Here is a 20,633-nt window from a genome sequence, read left to right as displayed (position 1 = left end):
GTTTTCATAATGCTCTCTGCACTTTAAACAGAACCCTGAGACTATCACAGAGCAGGTGCATTTATACGGAGACTTGATTACACACAGGTGGATTCTATTTATCATCATCGGTCATTTAGGACAACATTGGATCATTCAGAGATCCTCACTGAACTTCTGGAGTGAGTTTGCTGCACTGAAAGTAAAGGGGCCGAATAATATTGCACGCCCCACTTTTCAGTTTTTTATTTGTTAAAAAAGTTTAAATTATCCAATAAATGTTGTTCCACTTCACCATTGTGTCCCACTTGTTGTTGATTCTTGACAAAAAAATTAAATTTCATATCTTTATGTTTGAAGCCTGAAATGTGGCGAAAGGTTGCAAGATTCAAGGGGGCCGAATACTTTTGCAAGGCACTGTATATGAACCGCATTTCTTTTTTACTTTGGCTTGGTGAGTGGATGTGTTGCTGCCCGTTCGTTTCGCCATGATAAGGGGTTGGCATTTGCGTCTCTCAACTCCGCCGCACTCACGCACCATTGATAGCTTGCTAACCTACACCGCGCGTGTAGGCTGGGCAATACACAAGCAATGTCAATGCTATGATTGGCTGCGTAGCGGAAGTGAACCTTATCGTATCATTTGCTGTACACCTGTCACTCACCGAGTTACAACGCAATTAATACTTTCTGTTGATTTTTTTTTGTGCGCAGGATAGAATTTATTGTGCGCAGAGTAGGTGCAAGCAGTGCGCGATTGCGCACGCGCGCAGCTTAGAGGGAACACTGACTGGGAGAATGTGTTATGCTCAGATAAAACCAAAATACAACTTTTTGGTAGAAACACAGATTGTCGTGTTTGGAGGAGAAAGAATACAGAATTGCATCCGAAGAACACCATACCCGCTGTGAAGCGTGGGGGTGGAACCATCATGCTTTGGGGCTGTTTTTCTGCAAAGGGACCAGGACGACTGATCTGTGTAAAGGAAAGAATGAATGTGGCCATGTATCGAGAGATTTTGAGTGAAAATCTCCTTCAATCAGCAAGGGCATTGAAGATGAGACGTGGCTGGGTCTTTCAGCATGATAATGATCCCAAACACACAGGCAGGACAACAAAGAAGTGGCTTCGTAAGAAGCATTTCAAGGTCCTGGAGTGGCCTAGCCAGTCTCCAGATCTCAACCCTATAGACAATCTGTGGAGGGAGTTGAAAGTCCGTGTTGCCCAACGACAGCCCCAAAACATCAGTGCTCTAGAGGAGATCTGCATGGAGGAATGGGCCAAAATACCAGCAACAGTGTGTGAAAAGCTTGTGAAGAGTTACAAAAAACGTTTGGCCTCCGTTATTGCCAGCAAAGGGTACATAACAAAGTATTGAGATGAACTTTTGGTATTGACCAAATACTTATTTTCCACCATGATTTGCAAATAAATTCTTTAAAAATCAAACAATGTGATTTTCAGTTTTTTTTCCACATTCTGTCTCTCATGGTTGAGGTTTACCCATGTTGACAATTACAGGCCTCTCTAATATTTTCAAGTGGGAGAACTTGCACTATTAGTGGTTGACTAAATACTTATTTGCCCCACTGTAGGATGCCGATACTGATTTTTAAAAAAGAAAGCCAGCCGATTGCCCATGTCTAAAACCAATTTGTAAGCTCATATTTGAGGCCAATACAGGTAGTCCACGGGTTACGACGTACTCGACTTACGAGATTTCGACTTTATGATACCGGAGTCTCGTCCGCCATTTTGACTCCAGTTGTTTTTTTTTCCTTTTTAGTCGCATAAACAGTGCCTTATTGTACCTCACAGTATCTTGTATGAAAAATGATCTGGACCTTTTGGAATTTTTCACATTTCTGCACAAAATATGACCAAATGTGACCCGATTTTTGTCAAAACCACACAGATGAAATAAACAGTGTCACCAAAACATTTAGAGGTTTTCATATTTTAATGAAAAAAAAAAATGAATAAATAAAGAATAAAGATTTTTTTGAGTCTTTGCGGGGTCTGCTCAACGAGCAGCACGGACTCAACGACGTCTTCCGCTGCACTGGTGGTCACGGTCGTTCTGCTCGGTCGTCCAGCGCCTGGCATCCCGGGCGTCCTCTCGGTTGTTCTGCTCAGTCGTCCGCCGCCTGGCATCATTCCGCCGGTACCCTGGCCGTGCGACCCGGCCGTTCACTGCCGTTAAAATAGATTTTCAGCTTTGTGCTTTGGAGCTCAGTTGAATCAGAACCCGGAGATGTCTCTTATGAAAAAAAAAAATGTAAAAGACGTATAAATACGTCTTTTGGACACTGAAACAATTAAAAATAGAACATATTTATACATTTTTGGGAACAAATGAGCTAAGCAATTTTGACTTTACTTTAAAATTGAAAAGTTTGTACTTGTCTGTGTACAGGTTTACAGTATTTTAATGCTGAAATCAAACTATTTTGACATTTTCTGAATAAATTGCGGTTCTGAAGCCAACCACTCATTTTCTCACACTAAATGAACGAGAACGAATCTCCGGTCAACTTGAAAACAAGCTGATTGTGTGTGTGTTTTCCTTGCCCGCCAGGCTGGGAAGGCTGGGGATGCACGGACAATTCCGAAGCGTACTCGTACAGCTTCCAGCTGCTCTCCACCCTGCTGCTGTGTCTCAGTAACCTCATGTTCGTCCCACCTGTGGTCATCGCCGTGCGCAGTCACTACCTGCTGGAAGCCTCCGTTTACATCTATACTATGTTCTTCTCTACCGTGAGTTACTAGCGAACATCCACATGTCGTTCCAGTCGCGTAGAGATAAGACAAAAGACCCCCGAGGGTTGACACAATGACGTGTCGAGCACGTCTGACACTTGATGCGAGCTGCTTTATCAGTCTTGTGTCAAACACCTTTTACAATCTGCAGCGAATGGCTTTGTAAGAATTACCGTAATTTATGGACTATACGCCAACCTGACTATAAGCCACCACCCACCAAATTTAAAACGGAAACGGTATTTGTTCACAGCTAATATTTACACTGAAAGACATTAACTGGTAACACTTTATTTGACAGTGGCTTCATAACGCTGTTATAAGAGCAAATGAACCAACATGAAGCTTCATTGCTTTAGGAAGCTTCATGTGGCGATCACTGCTCCCTTGGGGGAGACAGTAAACATCTGCTGCCACCTGCTGTCAACACTGTTGTCGTCCAACATGCCTCTTAGCATGCTTTGCACGCTAGATATGTAAATAACAATCAAAATTCATGTTCTGTGCTAATTATGCATTTTGTTTCATATATTTCATATACCGTATTGGCCCGAATCTAAGACGGCCCTGATTATAAGACGACCCCCTCTTTTTCCAGACTCAAGTTTGAAAAAAGACGTTTTGAACACCAAATTAATATTTATACAGAAAATAATTACAGTACATCTGAAACAAATGATTATAACAATAAATTTGAGAGAAAAAGCATGTTATTTTGCCACATTCAAATTTTAATATCTGAACATTTAAATATGTAAACTAAAGTGCAATCACAATCGTAAATGAATGGCTTCTGGGGTTTTTTCCTATTGTGACAAAACAACAAAATTGCAATAACTCCATTAACCATAAGGGGTCGCTTTGCTTCAATGATATCTGGCGCCATCTAGCGTCGTGAATGGGTATAATGTAGGGTTGTTCTCATAATGTTTTTTTGCTCCCGATCCGATCGAGATCGTTTTAGTTTGAGTATCTGCCGATCCCGATATTTCCCGATCTGATTGCTTTTTTTTTTTTTTTTTTTGCTCCCGATTCAATTCCAATCATTCCCGATAATTTTTCCCAATCATATACATTTTGGCAATGCATTAAAAAAAAAAAATCAATTAAACTCAGACGAATATATACATTCAACATACAGTACATAAGTACTGTATTTGTTTATTATGACAATATATCCTCAAGATGACATTTACATTATTAACATTCTTTCTGTGAGAGGGATCCACGGATAGAAAGACTTGTAATTCTTAAAGGATAAATGTGACTTTGTATATTGTGACTAAATATTGCCATGTAGTGTATTTGTTGAACTTTCAGTAAATGATACTGCAGCCATTTAAATTCTGCCCAAATGCATGATGGGAAGTGCAACCATAACTGTGCATAGGGGCACCAATTGATATATCTTCTGCGTTGGGAAAGAACATAAGGTGTTAAGAAAATGATCAACGACTACCATGCTTCCCCCCATTGCCTCCCACATTATTATTAATTGCTGAGGTATTGTAAAGCTTTAGCCACAAAGAAAATGGCTCCAAAAGCTGTCAAAATTCTCCTCTACTCATTATACGTTGCCTTTTAGTGCTATCTATAGGTAAAACGGCGTCTTTATAGATTGAACGCGACAATGTGTGAGTGGGTCGTGCGGCGCATGCATGCGTAAATTACTTAACGTGATTAATTTAAAAAAATTAATTATCACCGTTAACGCAATAAATTTGATAGCTCTACTTTACGCCAAAACCACTCTGGATGAGTGTAAGACATTTTGTCTGTAACGTTAAATACATTGAGAAAACGATTTTAAATTAAAAAAAAATTTTTTTTTTAAAAAGGCATGTCCGATATTTTTTTGCCGATACTTTGAAAATGACGTGATCGGATGCCGATCGATCGGGACATCTTTAGTATAATGTCTGGACCCCGAATATAAGACGACCCCCACTTTTTCAGTCTTATTTCAATGCAATAAACACCGTCTTATATTCGGGCCAATACGGTACATGGAGCTGTACACAGGAACTGCATTGTAAAGGACATACTCAGTGGTACTTCTACATACGAATTTAATTTGTTCCAGGACCCGGTTTGTTCGTTGAAACCAATCGGAACTTCTTATATTCCAGGATGTCCCGCGCAATCCGGGACTGTTGGCAACCCGAGGTTGTGTGCTGGTCGCCACATCTATTAATTGATTCATGACTAGCAGCTTGCCTTGCTAGGTTAACAGGTGGGATTGGCAGTCGGCTAATTTAGAGCGTTGCACAGAGACAAAGGCTACTTGACCAGAAAAATAGTTAAACAATTGAGGTTTAGGGGGCACACACATACACTCGGGATTCGACTCATTATGTGTTACCTCTACGTAGGGGCTATAGGGATGGCAGCTATGGTACGTGCAACTCCTGATGCAATTAATGTGCCGCCTTTGTAAGTTCACGTTGACATATGACGGGCGGTACACACCTCACAGGAGGGCGTGTGTTTGCGCCTTTGGAGGACAGAGGGTGCTCTCACAGTGCTTCTGGCTGCGGTGCTTGTAAAGGCACTTGCATAACTAAGATAATAATGATCATGACTTAAAGGGGACTACGAGTTGCTTTGTAAGAATTACCGTAATTTTCGGACTATACGCAAACCTGACTTTAAGCCACCACCCACCAAATTTAAAATGGAAACGGTATTTGTTCACAGCTAAACTGCATTGGACTATAAGCCGCAGCTGTCCTCAGTGTATTATGGGATATTTACACCAAAAGATATTAATTGGTAATACTTTATTTGATAGTGGCTTCATAAGACTGTAAAAAGACCAAATGAACCAACATGAAGCTTCATTGCTTTAGGAAGCTTCTTTTGGCCATCACTGCTCCCTTGGGGGAGACAGTCAACCTCTGCTGCCACCTGCTGTCAACACCGTTGTAGTCCAACATGCCTCTTAGCATGCGTTGCGTGCCAGATATGTAAATAAAAATCAAAATTCATGGTATGTTCTAATTATGTCTTCAGTTACTCTTCCACTTGTTTCATTAATTGCTAGCTATGGTATTTTATAACTCTTTATTTGACAGTGGCGCCATAAATCTGTCATAAGACCATAAAAATGATGACATGAAACTGCCTTGAGCATTGATGAATGCTTATGACGGATGTCATTTTGTGCCATCCAGCAAATGATCTACTTTTGAATAGATTTAAAAGGTCCGAGCTGGACATAAATGGAGAATGACATAATTTGTCAATAAAGACTAACGAAAAACAAACGAAATATACACATCACAATGCTAATGTATATTAAGCAAACTCATAGCAGTTCAGCTTTAAACATTAACGATGTATTATTATCAACAAAATGTAATCGTGGAATACATCCACAATGACATCATCGCACGTCTTTGTTTGACTGTCTGTCTTTCAATAGTTCTACCACGCTTGTGACCAACCTGGCATCGTGGTCTTTTGCATCATGGAGTACGACGTTCTCCAGTTCTGCGATTTCCTCGGCTCCCTCATGTCAGTATGGGTCACCGTCATTGCCATGGCCAGGCTGAAATCCATCATTAAACAGGTACACGTGAGTGCTTGATGTTCTCGTTGTTTTTTTATTTATGTATTGAAATTATTTATTCATTAAATTAAATTGCTATAACTGACTAACTACAGTATATCAATAACTATAGCCTATAACAATATACCATACCATACCATAGCCTTTATTACCTTACCCCACCCTACCCTAACATACACTTTATTAACCTATCCTACTCTACCCTACCCTTTCCTACCATACCCTTTATTACATTACCCCACCCTATCCTACTATACCCTTTATTACCCTACCCTATCCTACCCTTTATTACCTTACCCCACCCCACCCTACCCTACTATACCCTTTATTTACGTACCCTACCCTACTCTACCATGGCCAACCTTTATTACCCTACCCTTTATTTACCTATCCTACCCTTTATCAACCTACCCTACTCTACCCTACCCTTCCATACCTTTTATTAACCAACCCTACCCTTCCATACCCTTTATTACCTTACCCCACCCTACCCTACCCTTTCCTACTATACCCTTTATTACATTACCCCACCCTATCCTACCCTACCCTTTTCTACTATACCCTTTATTACATTACCCCACCCTATCCTACTATACCCTTTATTACCCTACCCTATCCTACCCTTTATTAACCTACCCTACCCTTTATTACCTTACCCCACCCCACCGTACCCTACTATACCCTTTATTAACCTACCCTACTCTACCCTTCCATACCCTTTATTAACCTACCCCACTCTACCCTACCCTTTCCTACTACACCCTTTATTACATTACCCCCACCCTATCCTTCCCTACCCTATCATATCCTACCCTACCTTATTACATTACCCCACCCTACCTTACTATACCCTTTATTTACGTACCCTACCCTACTCTACCATGCCCTACCCTTTATTACCCTACCCTTTATTTACCTACCCTACTCTACCCTACCCTTTCCATACCTTTTATTAACCAGCCCTACCCTACCCTTCCATACCCTTTATTAACCTACCCCACTCTACCCTACCCTTTCCTACCATACCCTTTATTACATTACCCCACCCTACCCTTTATTAACCTACCCTATCCTTTTTAACCTATCCTAACCTTTATTACCTTACCCCACCCTACCCTACCATACCCTTTATTTACATACCCTACCGTACTCTAGCATGCCCTACCGTTCCATACCCTTTATTAACCTACCCTACTCTACCCTACCCTACCATACCCTTTATTACCCTACTCTAACCCTACAACTATTACGATGACTATATGGCTACTCTCTACTCTACTCTACTCTACTCTACTCTACTCTACTCTACTCTACTCTACTCTACTCTACTCTACTCTACTCTACTCTACTCTACTCTACTCTACTCTACTCTACTCTACTACCATATTTAGTCGATGCACATGATTTCCATTAAAACAATGCAGTGGGCCGGATCTGGCCCACGTGCCACGAATTTGACGCATTTGCCTTTAAGCAAAGACAGATAAGTGGACTGCTAAGCAGTGATAAGTCAAATTGTTTTTCGTGTCTCATAAACGCAAAGATCAATACGTTAGCCTCTGTGATTTTCTGCTTGTTGACATTATGCGGTGAGCAAACACTAACAGGTGCAGCTTCTCCGTGGGTCAGCGTCGTCCCGCTGTGAGCCGGGATGCGGTTTGTGCGTATCGGCGTGTCCGTAAACGAGACAGAGAGGGGGGCGGGGGCGTGTTTACCAACATCTGCTGTCCTCTGGAGTTTTCCTTTTTTGCTGAGCACTGCAGTCCATAGCTGCTAATCAAATGCGCGTCAGGACTGACAAGTGCAACCGTGTGTTTGTTGACTAGAAAGCCGCGGTGTGTTTGCTGCCGCAGCAAAGGAGTCGAGAGCTGATGATTGTTTGTAAATACATATTGCAATTATATTTTCACGCATGGACTTAGGAAGAGCCTCAAGGGAGCCGTTTATCTACACTGACTCAAGGTTAATGTGCCATCAGTCAGTGCCAAACAGCTTTTATGTCTTCTGGTTTATGTTTTTTGTGATGGCATTAGGAACACCTGATATCTCATTGGATGCCATTGAAGGAAATGAACATCCAAGGACCGCTGCCAGGTTAACTGGATTGAACATCCATTGCCGTCAACGAGTCAACTAACATGAACTAACAGAAAACCTTCGCATCATGGGATGAAAACACACAGTAGTCGCAGAAATATGTTCGGAGGAATGATAAAAACGCAATGAAAATTACCAATTATTTTTAAAACGGGTCTCAATACTCTTAAAAAAAACAACAATAAAAACTAGGGCTGTCAAATTTATTTACTGCCCTCCAGTGGCCAGTTTCATTGCTTTAAAATGGAATTTGGGCGTTTTGCTTTGGAGCGAACTTGCATCAGAACCTGAGGCTGTCTCTTGTGAAAAAAAACGTAAAAGACGTATGAATGCATTTTTGGGACACTGAAACAATTAAAAATAGAACGTAACGAGTTAACTCATTCACTCCCAGCCATTTTCACCGGTGCAACCCCCTTCTCGCCTGGCTGTTTTACTGGATTTTGACTGATTTTGCAAGACCCACAGAAAATTCTGTTCTGTTGCTATATAAACATAAACAAACAACATAAACATACAAACAACACCCACCAAAAGAAAGATAAGACTCTCTTTCAGCAGGAAAAAATGTTAGTTCCTATCTTTTTCCATTCTTTTGAAATCAGCATTGGAAAATAGCTTAGTTTGAGCAATTTTCCAATTTCTGATGAAAAAACAGAGAAATTGAGGTTTTTCTGATAGCATACATTTCAAACATAACTTTGACTTTAACACAGCTAATTTTTTTGTTGCTTTTGTGACATCCCAAACATTTGAATAATGTTTTCCTTTTACGAAATAACATAAACAACAAGACAAATAGAGCTTTTGATAGCAAAGTAACAATTTATTTACACTTAACTAACTGAGAGATGACGCTATTGTGGCCGTGACAGCCGGGGTAACCTTTTCCCTCATCGCCGCCTGTCTCATAAAGATGGATTTTTTTTTTAGTCTTTCTTTTGTGGTGACTACTGCCTCGTGGCGGTCCGCTGCACTGGTGGTCCCGGTCGTTCTGCTTGAACGTCCAGCGCCTGGCATCCCGGGCGTCCTCTAGGTTGTTCTGCTTGGTCGTCCGCCACCTGGCATCCTGGACGGCATTCGGTCGTCTTCCGCCGGTGCTCCGGCCATGCGGCCCGGCCGTTCGTTCCGTGTAATCAGGTCGCGGGTCTTACCAAATGCGCTACTGCCCTCCAGTGGCCAGTTTTATTGCTTTAAAATGGATTTTCAGCATTGTGCTTTGGAGCTAAGTTGAATCAGAACCTATCGATGTCTCTTGTGAAAAAAAAACGTAAAAGACGTATAAAACAATTGAAAATAGAACGTATTGATACGTTTTTGGGAGCAAATGAGTTAAAGGTGTAAGTAAAAAAATAAAAATAATAATAATAATTTTGACACCGGGAGTGATGGGGCAGCTCGCGCCCATATGCGACGCATTTGCTGCTCAACGTCCAACGCCTGGCATCCCGGGCGTCCTCCCGGTTGTTCTGCTCGGTCGACCACCGCCTGGCATCCCGGACGTCCATTCGGTCATCTTCTGCCGGCGCCCCGGCTTTGCGGCCCGGCCGTTCATTCTGTTGAATCGGGTCTTACCAAATGCGCTACTGCCCTCCAGTGGCCAGTTTTATTGCTTTAAAATGGATTTCTAGCATTGTCCTTTGGAGCTAAGTTGAATCAGAACCTAGAGATGTCTCTTGTGAAAAAAATACGTCTTTGGGACACTGAAACAATTAAAAATAGAACGTATTTACTAGGGCTGTCAAACGATTAAAATTTTCAATCGAGTTAATCACAGCTTAAAAACTAATTAATCGTAATTAATCGCAATTCAAACCATCTATAAAATATGCCATATTTTTCTGTAAATTATTGTTGGAATGGAAAGATAACACGCAAGACTGATATATACATTCAACATACTTATATGTATATAAGTAATGTATTTGTTTATTATAACAATAAATCAACAAGATGGCCTTAACATTCTGTTAAAGCGATCCATGGATAGAAAGACTTGAAGTACTTAAAAGATAAATGTTAGTACAAGTTATAGAAATTTTATATTGAAACCCCTCTTAATGTTTTCGTTTTAATAAAATGTGTAAAATTTTCAAACAAAAGATAAACTAGTAGCTCGCCATTGTTTATGTCAAAAATTACACAATGCTCATGGTGCTGAAACCTATAAAATCAGTCGCACCCAAACGCCAGCAGAGGGCGATAAAATACCAAAAAACACAAGTAACAAGTGGACATGACACTGTGCTGTCATTTTAATCTGTTTGAGGGGGGCATGTGCGTTAAATGCGTCAAATATTTTAACGTGATTAATTTTTTAAAAATTACCGGCCGTTAAAGCGATAATTTTGACAGCCCTAGTATTTATACATTTTTGGGAGTAAATGAGTTAAAGGTGTAAGTAAAAAAAAATAAAAATACATTGACACCATGAGTGATGGGGCAGTGGGGGATTCCTCGTGACAGCGCCCCCTGTTGGCTCGCGCCCATATGCGGCGCATTTGCTGCTCAACATGTAGTTGCGCCACTGCCCCTGACTTACGTCATGCCTGCTTGTCCACGATAATTTAAACGACACTCGACACAGAATCATCCAAAACAACGTTATTCATCAGAAACGGAGCAGTGTACAGGTGACGGCCGATGGCGTAAATGACAACTAAAAATAATCCCTCTGCTCGAATCCTCCCCAGCTCGTCCATCACGGCGACAGATAATGATTCATTAACGCGGCGGCCCGCGAGCGGTCACGCGTCCGCGCTAGCGTACAGTACGCGGGCCGCTGACCCAGCGGTGCGGCATGACTGATGACTGCTGCCGCGCGGCGTCGCTCCCCTCCTCCCTCGTCTATTCCAATTAGTCCTGTTCTCCTGCGGGCGGGTCATCCCTTCCCTGCTTGAAAAAATAGCAAATGTCTCCTCACGTTCCCCCGGCAGACAGACGGTAGACGCCGGGCGTGTGTGGCATATCTTATTGATTCCTCCGTTCCACTCTCTCTTTATCTTTTCCTTACATGCTTGTGGCTTTGTGTCAAATATTGAGCTTGATGAAAAAAGAAAAAAACTTAAGCAGGGTATTTATAGACTTTGCCAAACGTCCTCCTTTCGGTGCTTTGTTCTCGTTGTTGTGACGGGTCTCTCGCAAGAGAGGAGGCTTGTGTGTTTGCTTGATTGGAAATAATAGAAAATTAGTGGAAAAGGGATCTTGTTGCTAGGCAGAGTCAGATGGAATGCAGTTGGAGTCAAACAGCTCTTTAGTGAGTGGTTATGTTTTAGTGCCACTGATGGAGAGAGACCAGTAAATGATCCAAAATGTACAGGAAGTAAGCCTAGAATGCACCATAATATACTGAAAGTGACCTGTAAGTACAGTGCCTTGCAAAAGTATTCGGCCTCCTTGAACCTTGCAACCTTTCACCACATTTCAGGCTTCAAACATAAAGATATAAAATTTTAATTTTTTGTCAAGAATCAACAACAAGTGGGACACAATCGTGAAGTGGAACAACATTTATTGGATAATTTAAACTTTTTTAACAGATAAAAAACTGAAAAGTGGGGCGTGCAATATTATTCGGCCCCCTTGCGTTAATACTTTGTCGCGCCACCTTTTGCTCCAATTACAGCTGCAAGTCGCTTGGGGTATGTTTCTATCAGTTTTGCACATCGAGAGACTGACATTCTTGCCCATTCTTCCTTGCAAAACAGCTCGAGCTCAGCGAGGTTGGATGGAGAGTGTTTGTGAACAGCAGTCTTCAGCTCTTTCCACAGATTCTCCATTGGATTCAGGTCTGGACTTTGACTTGGCCATTCTAACACCTGGATACGTTTATTTTTGAACCATTCCATTGTAGATTTGGCTTTATGTTTTGGATCATTGTCCTGTTGGAAGATAAATCTCCGTCCCAGTCTCAGGTCTTGTGCAGATACCAACAGGTTTTCTTCCAGAATGTTCCTGTATTTGGCGGCATCCATCTTCCCGTCAGTTTTAACCATCTTCCCTGTCCCTGCTGAAGAAAAGCAGGCCCAAACGATGATGCTTTCACCACCATGTTTGACAGTGGGGAGGGTGTGTTCAGGGTGATGAGCTGTGTTGCTTTTACGCCAAACATATCGTTTTGCATTGTGGCCAAAAAGTTCAATTTTGGTTTCATCTGACCAGAGCACCTTCTTCCACATGTTTGGTGTGTCTCCCAGGTGGCTTGTGGCAAACTTTAAATGAGACTTTTTATGGATATCTTTGAGAAATGGCTTTCTTCTTGCCACTCTTCCATAAAGGCAGTGTACGACTGATTGTTGTCCTATGGACAGACTCTCCCACCTCAGCTGTAGATCTCTGCAGTTCATCCAGAGTGATCATGGGCCTCTTGGCTGCATCTCTGATCAGTTTTCTCCTTGTTTGAGAAGAAAGTTTGGAAGGACGGCCGGGTCTTGGTAGATTTGCAGTGGTCTGATGCTCCTTTCATTTCAATATGATGGCTTGCACAGTGCTCCTTGAGATGTTTAAAGCTTGGGAAATCTTTTTGTATCCAAATCCGGCTTAAAACTTCTCCACAACAGTATCTCGAACCTTCCTGGTGTGTTCCTTGGTTTTCATAATGCTCTCTGCACTTTAAACAGAACCCTGAGACTATCACAGAGCAGGTGCATTTATACGGAGACTTGATTACACACAGGTGGATTCTATTTATCATCATCGGTCATTTAGGACAACATTGGATCATTCAGAGATCCTCACTGAACTTCTGGAGTGAGTTTGCTGCACTGAAAGTAAAGGGGCCGAATAATATTGCACGCCCCACTTTTCAGTTTTTTATTTGTTAAATAAGTTTAAATTATCCAATAAATGTTGTTCCACTTCACGATTGTGTCCCACTTGTTATTGATTCTTGACAAAAAAAGTAAATTTCATATCTTTATGTTTGAAGCCTGAAATGTGGCGAAAGGTTGCAAGATTCAATGGGGCCGAATACTTTTGCAAGGCACTGTACATATATTTATGTATTTACTTTTTTAACTCTTTTGCCCCTTTCCCACTGAAACTAGTGGGTCAACGCGCATTTTTTCCAAGCCGATGCAACCCACTAGCAATTGGCATTTGGCACCTTGTGCGGCATCAAAAGTCGGCCAGACCGCCTCGAAACCGTTTTCTGCGTCGCCTGCCCCTCAACATTTGTATGTTCAATATTTATTCACTGTTGATGAGCAGAATATTTACTTTCAAGAGGTCCATCTTGCATTGTTTATTTTTTCTCCGACTAGCGGAAGTCAACAAGCATGCCCCAAAACCGTACAAACATAACGCCACACCCCTCTAGTGGCTTGGCGGTGAATTACAGAACGACACGTTCCCTCACCGCAGAACTATCGAATGACGAATGACGCCGTAGTCGCTGCGCTGTCCTCAGCCGTGCGTAAGGTTACGTGACGTCACCACGCTAAGATGCGCTTCGAAAAGTGTGACCGAATTCATTCAGTTCAAGGACGTAAACGATGCAGAGCAACTCCTTTCCGTTTGTGTTCTCTGTTTTCATGCTTTTTACTGCCCTCCGAATGGTCCAAATGCAGCAAAGGATCAACACTCTGCTTGTGCTGAGGCAACGTTGGCGACGTGAATTCTTCTTCTTCAACTAGCTTTGTGGTTAGCATCGACGTAACTATGGTTGTGGGGCGTGTTAAATGGGAGGCGACTGGCACGTTGTTATGACGCATCACGTAAGAGCCGACGTCACAACGTAGATTAGGGTGTTGACTGTTGACCCAGGGTTTTGCTTTCACACAGCATGACGATCAGAGCTGAGGTGATTTTAACGCGGGTCGTTTGGCGGATTGATTGACACGGGTCGAGCCGGGTCGCTGCACCTTTCCCACTGCCACCAAAAGCCGATTGTTAGTGGGTTGACACGGGTTTTTTGGCCAGTGGGAAAGGGGTATTTCAGTGTTTTTCCATTGTTATTCATCAGTTTTTACCCCCCGCAAAAGTCCCTGAATTGCCTCAAAATTAACTGGAAGCGACCCAAAATGTACAGGAATTGAGCCCAGAATTCCCTAAAATAAACCGAAAGTGACCCAAAATCAACAGGAAGTGACCTATAAGTACACTGTGTTTTATTTATTATTAGTATACTATAGTACAGCGCTGGCCAAAAGTATTGGCACCCCTGCAATTCTGTCAGATAAGATAATGCTCAATTTCTCCCGGAAAATGATTGCAATTACAAATGCTTTGGTGGTCATATCTTCATTTATTTTGCTTGCAATGAAAAAACACAAAAGACAATGGGGAAAAAAATCACTGTCATTTTACACATAACTCCAAAAATTGCCCAGAAAAAGTATTGGTACCCTCAACCTAATACTTGTTAGCACAACCTTTAGACCTCTGATGGAGATCCAGCTTTCTCACAGTGGGCCCTACATTATGCTGCAAAATTTGTAGGTAGTCTTCAGACTTCATAATGCCATGCACACGATCAAGCAGTCCAGTGCCCTCGGTAGCAAAAGCAACCCAAAAACATCAGGGAACCTCCACCATGTTTGACCGTGGTGACCATGTTCTTTTCTTTGAAGGCCTTGTTTTTTCCCCCTGTAAACTCTATGTTGATGCCTTTTCCCAAAAAGCTCTACTTTTGTCTCATCTGAGCAGAGAAGTCTTCCAAAAGAGTTTTGGCTTTCTCAGGTGATGTTTTGGCAAACTCCAGCCTGGCTTTTTTATGTGTCTGGGTCAGAAGTGGGGTCTACCTGGGTATCCTACCATAGAGTCCCTTTTCATTCAGACGCCGACAAATAGTACGGGTTAACACTGTTGTATCCTCAAACTGTGGGACAGCTTGAACTTGTTTGGATGTTAGTCGAGGTTCTTTATCCACCATCCGCACATTCTTTCGTTGAAATATCTCGTCAATTTTTCTTTTCCATCCACATCTAGGGAGGTTAGCCACAGTGCCCTGGGCTTTACACTTATTGATGACACTCCGCACGGTAGGCACAGGAACATTCAGGTCTTTGGAGATGGACTTGTGGCCTTGAGATTGCCCATGCTTCCTCACAATTTTTGCTTCTTATGACCTCAGACAGTTCTTTGGTCTTCTTTCTTTTCTCCATGCTCAATGTGGTACACACAAGGACACAGGACAGAGGTTGAATCAACTTTAATCTATTTTAACTGGCTACAAGTCTGATTTAGTTATTGCCACCACCTGTTATGTCCCACAGGTAAGTAACAGGTGCTGTTAATTACTCAAATTAGAGAAGGATCACGTTTTTTTTTTTTTTTTTAAAGGGTGCCAACTTTTGTCCGGCCCATTTTTGGAGTTTTGTTTAAATGATAATGATTTATTTTTTTTCCCCATTCTCTTTTGTGTTTTTATCTAGGGCTGTCAAACGATTAGAATTTTTAATCGAGTTAATCACAGCTTAAAAATTAATTAATCGCAATTAATCGCAATTCAAACCATCTCTAAAATATACCATATTTTTCTGTAAATTATTTTTGGAATGGAAAGATATGACACAAGACGGATATATACATTCAACATACGGTACATAAGTACTGTATTTGTTTATTATAACAATAAATCAACAAGATGGCATTAACATTATTAACTTTCTGTTAAAGCGATCCATGGATAGAAAGCCTTGTAGTTCTTAAAAGATAAATGTTAGTACAAGTTATAGAAATTTTATATTGAAACCCCTCTTAATGTTTTCGTTTTAATAAAATTTGTAAAATTTTCATTCAAAAAATAAACTAGTAGCTCGCCATTGTTGATGTCAATAATTACACAGTGCTCATGGTGCTGAAACCCATAAAATCAGTCGCACCCAAGCGCCAGCAGAGGGCGACAAAACACCAAAAAACACAAGTGACAAGTGGACATGATACTGTGCTGTCATTTTAATCTGTTTGAGCGGAGCATATGTGTTAAGTGCGTCAAATATTTTAACGTGATAATTTTAAAAATTAATTATCGCCCGTTAACCCGATAATTTTGACAGCCCTAGTTTTTTCATTGCAGGCAAAATAAATGACTGGGAGAAATTGAGCATTATCTGAAAGAATTGCAGGGGTGCCAATACCTTTGTCCAGTACTGTACACAATTATTTTATTTTTTTAGTCATCTTTTGACTGCCCCCAAATTAACCGAATGTGATCCAAAATAAGGAAGTAAGCCTACAATGCACCAAAACATACCGAAAGTGACCTAAAAATCAGCAGGAAGTGACCTGTAAGTACATTAAAAAAAAAAAAAAAAAAAAAAAAAAGTTAATGGTAACACTTTATAATAACTATCCATTTTACTAGTTAATAGATTATTAGTAAACTGTTGATAAATGATTTATTGTTGATTTGTGAAGTATTTGTTAACAGTTTGTTAAGCATTTACAGGGTGTTCCAATATGGTTGACCCCATTCTAAATGCCCATGCTAGTTGATGGATCTTAATAAAACTATATACACTTTATGTTGAAGGTCATAAGTTTTATTGGTTAAATATACAAAGAAAAGTACAAATATTTGTTGGTTCTGTGGCAGATTTTCATAAATGTGCAACATGAGCGCTGCCTGCAAAATTCCTTATCTTTTGAAAGTGAACGGCATTTCTTAACCTGAAAAGATAGAAATGCCAAACGTTACACACAAAAACTTGAAACGTGTCCACACAAACTGTGTTTCAGGTTAAGAACACCCTGTAAATGCTTAACAAACTGTTAACAAAGACTTCATAAATCAACAATAAATCATTTATCAACAGTTTACTAATGATCTATTAACTAGTAAAACGGATAGTTTTTGTAAAGTGTTACAAAGTAAAGTTTTTCAGTGTTTTTCCATTGATATTCTTTGTTTTTTTTAACACCCCCTACGACCCCCCCCCCCCCCCAAAAAAAAAAAAAACAACAAAAAACCAAACAAAAAAACCCCCTCAAATTGCCATCAGGGCTAAGAACAAAAAGTGATTTTTGGTATTTGGCAAATGGCTTTTGGCATGTGGCCTTTTTTTGGGTATGTTTGGCCTTCCCTGTCCAAATGGATTGGACGTCTAGCGCCGTCAAATGAGCATTCACAGCTAGTCCTCCCAGTTTAAATGAATTGGATGTCTATCATTGTCAAAAGCAAGGAATGAGTTAAAATCTATAAGTATTTATAAATATATTTGTATATTCAACTTCAAAACAGATATTCAGCCTGGATGCCACAATTTGCACCCGTGGAAAAAATACACCCGAATGTATCCGTCTGATAATCCATTGTAAACACAAATAAAACATGGCTAACCTCCCCGATCGGCTGATAGCCACAATGGACCTTTTCATGTGGTACAGAATGGCTTTTTTTTCTCCTATTATTGGCTCTTTAGTGTGGCCTATTTACTCTGTAAAAGGTGAACCCGTCGATTCTCTGCAGTTGCTGCATTGAGAGCGACTTGACGTTGATATATGCGCTTGTTGTTTTATTTGCTTTCCCTGTAGGTGCTGTATTTACTCGGGGCCATGTCCCTGTCCATGGCTTTGCAGCTGGATCGTCACGGTCTGTGGAACCTGGTAGGACCCAGCTTGTTTGCTCTGGGAATCATGGCGGTGGCATGGGTAAGGCAAATGTTTACTTTTCTTTATTTACTATGCAGTGAAAATAGTACTATACTATGGACTACTGATGAATGGATTAGGGATGGGAACCTCTGGGTACCTCATGATCCCGATACGGTTTGCCATACGAGGCTCACGATAACGATCTCACGATATGGGGATACATGCGTCCGGAAATCATTCTGGGATATTCTATAAAACAATTAAAAAAACAGAAAAACAAGCTATTTACATCCTCTGCTGTGAATTGGAATGAGTTAATCGCTAGTAGATGTCCAATCTGTTTCAACTGGGAGGGATGACAGCAAATGAACAAACTAATTTGACACAAAAACATTTGTTCATAGATTGTCCTTACTGTATTATGAGATATTTACACCAGAATATATTAACCGGTGTCATGAAATGCGTGGGCAGGCAGGTTGTGTGGACCCAAATGCAGGGAATCAATAATGCAAGGCAGGTGGCAGAGAACTCAAAAAAGGTTTTAATTATAACCAACAAAAAGCACAAAGTACAACCAAAAGGACTGGGGATCAAAAAGGCAAGGTTCAAACAAAACTTACTTTATTGGAGGGACTAATACACGAGGGCTTGGACAGGACTTTGACATCTACATTGACATTGACCTAGACAATGACGCAACAAGGAGTGAGAAGAAACTGGGAGCTTATGTACACACACAGACAAAGGGTAACGACACAACGAGGAACAGGTGAGCACAGGAGGATGCAGCTTGGAGGATACACTGAGAGGAGGCACAGCAGGTGAAATCAATGGGCAATCACAGGGACAAGTCACACTAGGAGAAAACCAACACAAAACCTAACAACCGGTAACACTGTATTTGACAGTGGCTTCATAAGACTTATAAGACCAAATGAACCACCATGAAGCTTTGAACCAACTGGCTGCAAAGCTTCATTGCTTCAAAAAGCTTCATTTGGCCATCACAGCTCCCTTGGGGGAGATAGTCTACCCCTGCTGCCACCTGCTGTGAACACTGTTGTCGTTCAGCATGCCTCCGAGCATGCATTGTAGCATAAATAACAATCAATATTCATGTTCTGTGCGAGTTATTTCTTCAGTTATAAGTATTATAGCACCAAATGAACCACCTTGAAGCTTCGTTGCTTCAAGAAGCTTCATTTGGCCATCACTGCTCCCTTGGGAGAGACAGTCAACCTTTACTGTCACCTGCTGTCAACACTCTTGTTGTCCAACATGCTTCCTAGCATGCATTGCAGCGCTACAGATGTAAATAACAATCAATTTTCATCTTCTGTGCTAATTATTTCTTCAGTTACTGTTCCATTTGTTTCATAAATTGCTAGTTATGGAATCTGGTAACACTTTATTTGACAGTGGTGCAATAAGACTGTCATTAGACAATCATAATTATGATCTGACACTGTTATGATCATTAATGACTGCTTATGACAAATGTATTGTATGCCAAATGTATGGAATAAGTTTGTCGCGAGTAGACATCCAATCTGTTTGAACTGGGAGGGATGGCAGCAAATGTTTATTTGCCACGATTTTTCAAATTTGATACAATTTCTTCGTAGATAAGCCACACCGGACCATAAGCTGCAGTTGTATTATGGGATATTTACACCAAAAGATATTAACTGGTAACACTGTATTTCACAGTGGCTTCATAAGACTTATAAGACCAAATGAACCACCATGAAGCTTTGAACCAATTGGCTGCAAAGCTTCATTGCTTAGAAAAGCTTCATTTGGCCATCACAGCTCCCTTGGGGGAGATAGTCTACCCCTGCTGCCACCTGCTGTCAACACCGTTGTCGTCCAGCATGCCTCCTAACATGCATTGCAGCGCTACAGATGTATATAACAATTAATATTCATGTTCTGTGCTAATTATTTCTTCAGTTACTGTGCCAGCTGTTTCATAAATTGTTAGTTATGGTATTTGGTAACACCTTATTTGACAGTGGCTCCATAAGATTGTTACCTATTAACCCAAATAAATTAACAAATAAGCTGCAGGATTCAGAGTGAGGGGAAAAAAAGTAGCGACTTATTGTCCGAAAATTACGGTTTTTGACTCGATTTCGCATGAAATCAGCCTGTTTGAATCTGAACGATGCTAAAAGACTTAATTCAGTGTCCAGTTACGAGCGTCCAGCTTTCAGTTGAAGGAATTCCTGCTTTTTCTATTCCCAGAAAACGCTGTCAAAAGATTCCACCTTTGAAAACTAACTGCAGCAGTGTAACATTAGGATAGTTTGCTTGAAACTAATACGGTCAGGGCATGTTTGAGTCCCTTCTTGTAGGTGTAATCCCTCACTTGGGCTCACATGCGCCTGGCTAAGAAGCGTGCCGTTCTGACCAATGAAGCTATTTCACATTATCACTGAGGGGCTTTTAAAAGTTTCGCAGCCTGCGTGGGTATTAGTCATGGCTTGCAGTTCCATTACAAGTCATCTCGCACTTTTACTTCCTGACCTTCTGTCCTCTTTGAACTGAGAACATCAAAAATAAAAAAGTCTTTTGGGCCAAGTTGAAAGAACGCGACAAAAAAGCGCACCTCTGACAGGAGAGAACACGGTGTGCGGCTTCCTTGGGGGGAACCGTGCATTGATGAGTGTGGGTGTTTGTTAGGAT

The 20,633-nt window shown here is 41.0% G+C and overlaps 1 protein-coding gene and 1 long non-coding RNA gene across 2 annotated transcripts in view; one reads left to right on the top strand and one right to left on the bottom strand.

Moving 5' to 3' along the window:
• tmem8b (transmembrane protein 8B) overlaps positions 1-20,633 on the top strand; it is a 118,454-nt gene that overhangs the window by 84,043 nt on the left and 13,778 nt on the right. The window contains exons 10-12 of the mRNA XM_057831844.1: positions 2,559-2,737; positions 6,165-6,311; positions 17,883-17,999. Of these exons, the coding sequence (XP_057687827.1) occupies positions 2,559-2,737; positions 6,165-6,311; positions 17,883-17,999 (443 nt within the window). The remainder of the gene's footprint in view (positions 1-2,558; positions 2,738-6,164; positions 6,312-17,882; positions 18,000-20,633) is intronic.
• The window catches only part of LOC130913326 (uncharacterized), a 35,531-nt gene continuing 16,970 nt past the window's right edge, over positions 2,073-20,633 (bottom strand). Inside the window, exons 2-3 of the long non-coding RNA XR_009062756.1 lie at positions 6,187-6,290; positions 2,073-2,173 (exon numbers count right to left, since the gene is read on the bottom strand). This is a non-coding gene — a long non-coding RNA (uncharacterized LOC130913326). The remainder of the gene's footprint in view (positions 2,174-6,186; positions 6,291-20,633) is intronic.

This window comes from Corythoichthys intestinalis, chromosome 3 (assembly GCF_030265065.1).
Source record: "Corythoichthys intestinalis isolate RoL2023-P3 chromosome 3, ASM3026506v1, whole genome shotgun sequence".
NCBI classification, from domain to species: Eukaryota; Metazoa; Chordata; class Actinopteri; order Syngnathiformes; family Syngnathidae; genus Corythoichthys; species Corythoichthys intestinalis.
The sequence above is the reverse complement of the archived record's forward strand: the minus strand, read 5'-3'. Positions and strand labels throughout refer to the sequence as shown.